The sequence below is a fragment of the Salmo salar genome, chromosome 07 (assembly GCF_965601325.2).
Source record: "Salmo salar chromosome 07, fSalSal1, whole genome shotgun sequence".
NCBI classification, from domain to species: domain Eukaryota; kingdom Metazoa; phylum Chordata; class Actinopteri; order Salmoniformes; family Salmonidae; genus Salmo; species Salmo salar.
The window spans coordinates 3,225,001-3,232,500 of record NC_138297.1 but is presented as its reverse complement, the minus strand read 5'-3'; the positions used below and the strand labels follow the sequence as shown (position 1 = coordinate 3,232,500).

General features: G+C 51.3%; 1 protein-coding gene across 1 annotated transcript in view; it reads right to left on the bottom strand.

Moving 5' to 3' along the window:
* LOC106592366 (steroid 17-alpha-hydroxylase/17,20 lyase) overlaps positions 1 to 7,500 on the bottom strand; it is a 47,304-nt gene that overhangs the window by 36,392 nt on the left and 3,412 nt on the right. Inside the window, exon 2 of the mRNA XM_045721399.2 lies at positions 4,538 to 4,658. Within this exon, the coding sequence (XP_045577355.2) occupies positions 4,538 to 4,658 (121 nt within the window). The remainder of the gene's footprint in view (positions 1 to 4,537; positions 4,659 to 7,500) is intronic.

Here is a 7,500-nt window from a genome sequence, read left to right as displayed (position 1 = left end):
GGATGGGGGAGGAGAGGAGAGGAGAGGAGAGGAGAGGAGAGGAGAGGAGAGGAGAGGAGAGGAGAGGAGAGGAGAGGAGAGGAGAGGAGAGGAGAGGAGAGAGAAAGAGAAAGAGGATACTTGAAGTCAGAAGTTTATATCCACTTAGGTTGGAGTCATTAAAACTCGTTTTTCAACCACTCCACACATTTCTTGTTAACAAACTATAGTTTTGGCAAGTCGGTTAGGACATCTACTTTGTGCAGGACACAAGTCATTTTTCCAACAATTGTTTACAGTCAGATTATTTCACTTATAATTCACTGTATCACATTTCCAGCGTGTCAGAAGTTTATATACACTAAGTTGACTGTGCCTTTAAACAGCTTGGAAAATTCCAGAAAATAATGTCATGGATTTAGAAACTTCTGATAGGCTAATTGACATCATTTGAGTCAATTGGAGGTGTACCTGTGGATGTATTTCAAGGCCTACCTTCAAAATCAGTGCCTCTTTGCTTGACATCATGGGAAAATCAAAAGAAATCAGCCAGTCCTATATCGACATAACATGAAAGGCCGCTCAGCAAGGAAGAAGCCACTGCTCCAAAACCGCCATAAAAAATCCAGACTACGGTTTGCAACTGCACATGGGAACAGAAATCGTACTTTTTGGAGAAATGTCCTCTGGTCTGATGAAACAAAAATAGAACTGTTTGGCCATAATGACCATTGTTATATTTGGAGGAAAAAGGGGGAGGCTTGCAAGTCGAAGAACACCATCCCAACCGTGAAGCACGGGGGTGGCAGCATCATGTTGTGGGGGTGCTTTGCTACAGGAGGGACTGGTGCACTTCACAAAATAGATGGCATCATGAGGAATGAAAATGATGTGGATATATTGAAGCAACATCTCAAGACATCAGTCAGGAAGTTAAAGCTTGGTCACAAATGGATCTTCCAAATGGACAATGACCCCAAGCATACTTCCAAAGTTGTGGCAAAATGACTTAAGGACAACAAATTCAAGGTATTTGAGTGGCCATCACAAAGCCCTGACCTCAATCCTATAGAAAATTTGTGGGCAGAACTGAAAAAGCGTGTGCGAGCAAGGAGGCCTACAAACCTGACTCAGTTACACCAGCTCTGTCAGGAGGAATGGGCCAAAATTCACCCAACTTATTGTGGGAAGCTTGTGGAAGGCTACCCGAAACGTTTGACCCAAGTTAAACAATTTAAAGGCAATGCTACCAAATACTAATTGAGTGTATGTAAACTTCTGACCCACTGGGAATGTAATTAAATAAATAAAATCTGAAATAAATCATTCTCTCTACCATTATTCTGACATTTCACATTCTTAAAACAAAGTGGTGATCCTAACTGACCTAAGACAGGGGATTTTTACTAAGATTAAATGTCAGGAATTGTGAAAAACTGAATTTAAATGTATTTGGCTGAGGTGTATGTAAACTTCTGACTTCAACTGTACCTTGTCAGTTACACAACTGAATGCTTTCAACTGAAATTTAACCCAACCCCTCTGAATCAGAGGTGGAGGGGGAGAGAAGAGGGGAAGGAGGAGGAAGAGGAGGGATAGAGGGAGAGAGAGATGGAGGGGAGAGAAGAGGGGAAGGAAGAGGAGGGATAGAGGGAGAGAGAGAGGGGGGAGAGAAGAGGGGAAGGAGGAGGAAGAGGAGGGATAGAGGGAGAGAGAGATGGAGGGGAGAGAAGAGGGGAAGGAAGAGGAAGAGGAGGGATAGAGGGAGAGAGAGGGGGGTGGAGAAGAAGGGAAGGAGGAGGAAGAGGAGGGGAGGGACAGAAGGAGAGAGAGGGGGTAGAGAAGAAGGGAAGGAGGAGGAAGAGGAGGAATAGAGGGAGAGAGAGAGGGGGTAGAGAAGAAGGGAAGGAGGAGGAAGAGGAGGGGAGAGAGGAAGGGAGAGAGGGGGGTAGAGAAGATAGAGACCCTCCTGTGGAAAGGGTTCTACCTAGAACCAAAAAGGGGTTCTTCTAAGGGTTCTCCTAAGGGTTCTCCTAAGGGTTCTCCTAAGGGTTCTCCTAAGGGTTCTCCTAAGGGTTCTCCTAAGGGTTCTTCTAAGGGTTCTTCTAAGGGTTCTCCTAAGGGTTCTCCTAAGGGTTCTCCTAAGGGTTCTCCTAAGGGTTCTTCTAAGGGTTCTCCTAAGGGTTCTCCTAAGGGTTCTCCTAAGGGTTCTCCTAAGGGTTCTCCTAAGGGTTCTTCTAAGGGTTCTCCTAAGGGTTCTCCTAAGGGTTCTTCTAAGGGTTCTTCTAAGGGTTCTCCTAAGGGTTCTCCTAAGGGTTCTCCTAAGGGTTCTCCTAAGGGTTCTCCTAAGGGTTCTTCTAAGGGTTCTCCTAAGGGTTCTCCTAAGGGTTCTCCTAAGGGTTCTCCTAAGGGTTCTTCTAAGGGTTCTCCTAAGGGTTCTCCTAAGGGTTCTCCTAAGGGTTCTTCTAAGGGTTCTCCTAAGGGTTCTCCTAAGGGTTCTCCTAAGGGTTCTCCTAAGGGTTCTTCTAAGGGTTCTCCTAAGGGTTCTCCTAAGGGTTCTCCTAAGGGTTCTCCTAAGGGTTCTCCTATGGGACAGCCAAAGAACCCCTTTAGGTTCTTGATATAAATGTTTTTTTTCTGAGAGTGTAGGGTGGGAGGGTAGATACAAAGGTATATGGTCTGATAGAGAAAAATGCATCTGTCTGAATTTGTGCAGGACAGGTCAAAGGCTAATATGCTTGTGTCTGGTCTGGGCAGACAGAGGGATACTGTATGTCTGGGGGGCAGACAGAGAGATGCTGTATGTCTGATCTGGGCAGACAGAGGGATGCTGTATGTCTGGGGGGCAGACAGAGGGATGCTATATGTCTGGGGGGCAGACAGAGGGATGCTGTATGTCTGGGGGGCAGACAGAGGGATGCTATATGTCTGGGGGGCAGACAGAGAGATGCTGTATGTCTGGTCTGGGCAGACAGAGAGATGCTGTATGTCTGGGGGGCAGACAGAGAGATGCTGTATGTCTGATCTGGGCAGACAGAGGGATGCTGTATGTCTGGGGGGCAGACAGAGGGATGCTATATGTCTGGGGGGCAGACAGAGGGATGCTGTATGTCTGGGGGGCAGACAGAGGGATGCTGTATGTCTGGGGGGCAGACAGAGGGATGCTGTATGTCTGGGGGGCAGACAGAGGGATGCTGTATGTCTGGGGGGCAGACAGAGGGATGCTGTATGTCTGGGGGGCAGACAGAGGGATGCTGTATGTCTGGGGGGCAGACAGAGGGATGCTGTATGTCTGGGGGGCAGACAGAGGGATGCTGTATGTCTGGGGGGTAGACAGAGGGATGCTGTATGTCTGGGGGGCAGACAGAGGGATGCTGTATGTCTGGGGGGTAGACAGAGGGATGCTGTATGTCTGGGGGGCAGACAGAGGGATGCTGTATGTCTGGGGGGTAGAAAGAGGGATGCTGTATGTCTGGGGGGCAGACAGAGAGATGCTGTATTTCTGATCTGGGCAGACAGAGGGATGCTGTATGTCTGGGTGGCAGACAGAGGGATGCTGTATGTCTGGGGGGCAGACAGAGGGATGCTGTATGTCTGGGGGGCAGACAGAGGGATGCTGTATGTCTGGGGGCAGACAGAGGGATGCTGTATGTCTGGGGGGCAGACAGAGGGATGCTGTATGTCTGGGGGGCAGACAGAGGGATGCTGTATGTCTGGGGGGTAGACAGAGGGATGCTGTATGTCTGGGGGGTAGACAGAGGGATGCTGTATGTCTGGGGGGCAGACAGAGGGATGCTGTATGTCTGGGGGGCAGACAGAGGGATGCTGTATGTCTGGGGGGTAGACAGAGGGATGCTGTATGTCTGGGGGGCAGACAGAGGGATGCTGTATGTCTGGGGGGCAGACAGAGGGATGCTGTATGTCTGGGGGGTAGACAGAGGGATGCTGTATGTCTGGGGGGCAGACAGAGAGATGCTGTATGTCTGATCTGGGCAGACAGAGGGATGCTGTATGTCTGGGTGGCAGACAGAGGGATGCTGTATGTCTGGGGGGCAGACAGAGGGATGCTGTATGTCTGGGGGGCAGACAGAGGGATGCTGTATGTCTGGGGGCAGACAGAGGGATGCTGTATGTCTGGGGGGCAGACAGAGGGATGCTGTATGTCTGGGGGGCAGACAGAGGGATGCTGTATGTCTGGGGGGTAGACAGAGGGATGCTGTATGTCTGGGGGGTAGACAGAGGGATGCTGTATGTCTGGGGGGCAGACAGAGGGATGCTGTATGTCTGGGGGGCAGACAGAGGGATGCTGTATGTCTGGGGGGTAGACAGAGGGATGCTGTATGTCTGGGGGGCAGACAGAGGGATGCTGTATGTCTGGGGGGTAGACAGAGGGATGCTGTATGTCTGGGGGGCAGACAGAGGGATGCTGTATGTCTGGGGGGTAGACAGAGGGATGCTGTATGTCTGGGGGGCAGACAGAGGGATGCTGTATGTCTGGGGGGATTTGAGGAAAGCTTTAAATGCATCAGTAATACAACTCAGACTATATGAGGTTCACCATCTTGGGTCTCCCAGCGAACTCCTTCCCTCTCTGCAGGAGCACTTCTCTGGCATGCCGGAAGGTATTCACTACCACTGTGTAATGAGGGCCCAGGTACAGGGCATACAGAGGGCCGTACCTTACACACACACACACACACACACACACACACACACACACAGACACAGACACACACAGACACACACACACGCGCACACACACACACACACACACACACACACACACAGACACACAGACACACAGACACACAGACACACACACACACACACACACACATACATACAGACACACACAGACACACACAGACACATACATACACACACACAGACACACACACACACACACACACACACACACACACAGACACACACACACACACACACAGACACACACACACACACACACACACACACACACACACACACACACACACACACACACACACACATACATACAGACACACACAGACACACACAGACACATACATACACACACACACACACACACACACACACACACACACATACATACAGACACATACATACAGACACACACAGACACACACAGACACATACATACACACACACAGACACACACACACACACACACACACACACACACACAGACACACACAGACACACACAGACACACACACACACACACACAGACACACACACACACACACACACACACACACACACACACACACACACCACACACAGAGAGAGAATAGGAGACAGAATAATGCAAAATGAATTCATTTATTTAATTAACAATTGTCGAAATGAACTTTATGTTAACCAACTTCTTCAACTAAAATAGAGACATACTGAGAGACAGAACAGACACCGGGTTCTGACTGACACCAGGACCAGAACAGAACAGACACCGGGTTCTGACTGACACCAGGACCAGAACAGAACAGACACCGGGTTCTGACTGACACCAGGACCAGAACAGAACAGACACCGGGTTCTGACTGGCACCAGGACCAGAACAGAACAGACACCGGGTTCTGACTGGCACCAGGACCAGAACAGAACAGACACCGGGTTCTGACTGACACCAGGACCAGAACAGAACAGACACCGGGTTCTGACTGGCACCAGGACCAGAACAGAACAGACACCGGGTTCTGACTGGCACCAGGACCAGAACAGAACAGACACCGGGTTCTGACTGGCACCAGGACCAGAACAGAACAGACACCGGGTTCTGACTGGCACCAGGACCAGAACAGAACAGACACCGGGTTCTGACTGGCACCAGGACCAGAACAGAACAGACACCGGGTTCTGACTGACACCAGGACCAGAACAGAACAGACACCGGGTTCTGACTGACACCAGGACCAGAACAGAACAGACACCGGGTTCTGACTGACACCAGGACCAGAACAGAACAGACACCGGGTTCTGACTGACACCAGGACCAGAACAGAACAGACACCGGGTTCTGACTGACACCAGGACCAGAACAGAACAGACACCGGGTTCTGACTGACACCAGGACCAGAACAGAACAGACACCGGGTTCTGACTGGCACCAGGACCAGAACAGAACAGACACCGGGTTCTGACTGGCACCAGGACCAGAACAGAACAGACACCGGGTTCTGACTGGCACCAGGACCAGAACAGAACAGACACCGGGTTCTGACTGGCACCAGGACCAGAACAGAACAGACACCGGGTTCTGACTGGCACCAGGACCAGAACAGAACAGACACCGGGTTCTGACTGGCACCAGGACCAGAACAGAACAGACACCGGGTTCTGACTGGCACCAGGACCAGAACAGAACAGACACCGGGTTCTGACTGGCACCAGGACCAGAACAGAACAGACACCGGGTTCTGACTGACACCAGGACCAGAACAGAACAGACACCGGGTTCTGACTGACACCAGGACCAGAACAGAACAGACACCGGGTTCTGACTGACACCAGGACCAGAACAGAACAGACACCGGGTTCTGACTGACACCAGGACCAGAACAGAACAGACACCGGGTTCTGACTGACACCAGGAACAGAACAGAACAGACACCGGGTTCTGACTGACACCAGGACCAGAACAGAACAGACACCGGGTTCTGACTGACACCAGGACCAGAACAGAACAGACACCGGGTTCTGACTGGCACCAGGACCAGAACAGAACAGACACCGGGTTCTGACTGACACCAGGACCAGAACAGAACAGACACCGGGTTCTGACTGACACCAGGACCAGAACAGAACAGACACCGGGTTCTGACTGGCACCAGGACCAGAACAGAACAGACACCGGGTTCTGACTGGCACCAGGACCAGAACAGAACAGACACCGGGTTCTGACTGGCACCAGGACCAGAACAGAACAGACACCGGGTTCTGACTGACACCAGGACCAGAACAGAACAGACACCGGGTTCTGACTGACACCAGGACCAGAACAGAACAGACACCGGGTTCTGACTGACACCAGGACCAGAACAGAACAGACACCGGGTTCTGACTGGCACCAGGACCAGAACAGAACAGACACCGGGTTCTGACTGGCACCAGGACCAGAACAGAACAGACACCGGGTTCTGACTGGCACCAGGACCAGAACAGAACAGACACCGGGTTCTGACTGACACCAGGACCAGAACAGAACAGACACCGGGTTCTGACTGACACCAGGACCAGAACAGAACAGACACCGGGTTCTGACTGACACCAGGACCAGAACAGAACAGACACCGGGTTCTGACTGACACCAGGACCAGAACAGAACAGACACCGGGTTCTGACTGGCACCAGGACCAGAACAGAACAGACACCGGGTTCTGACTGACACCAGGACCAGAACAGAACAGACACCGGGTTCTGACTGACACCAGGACCAGAACAGAACAGACACCGGGTTCTGACTGACACCAGGAACAGAACAGAACAGACACCGGGTTCTGACTGACACCAGGACCAGAACAG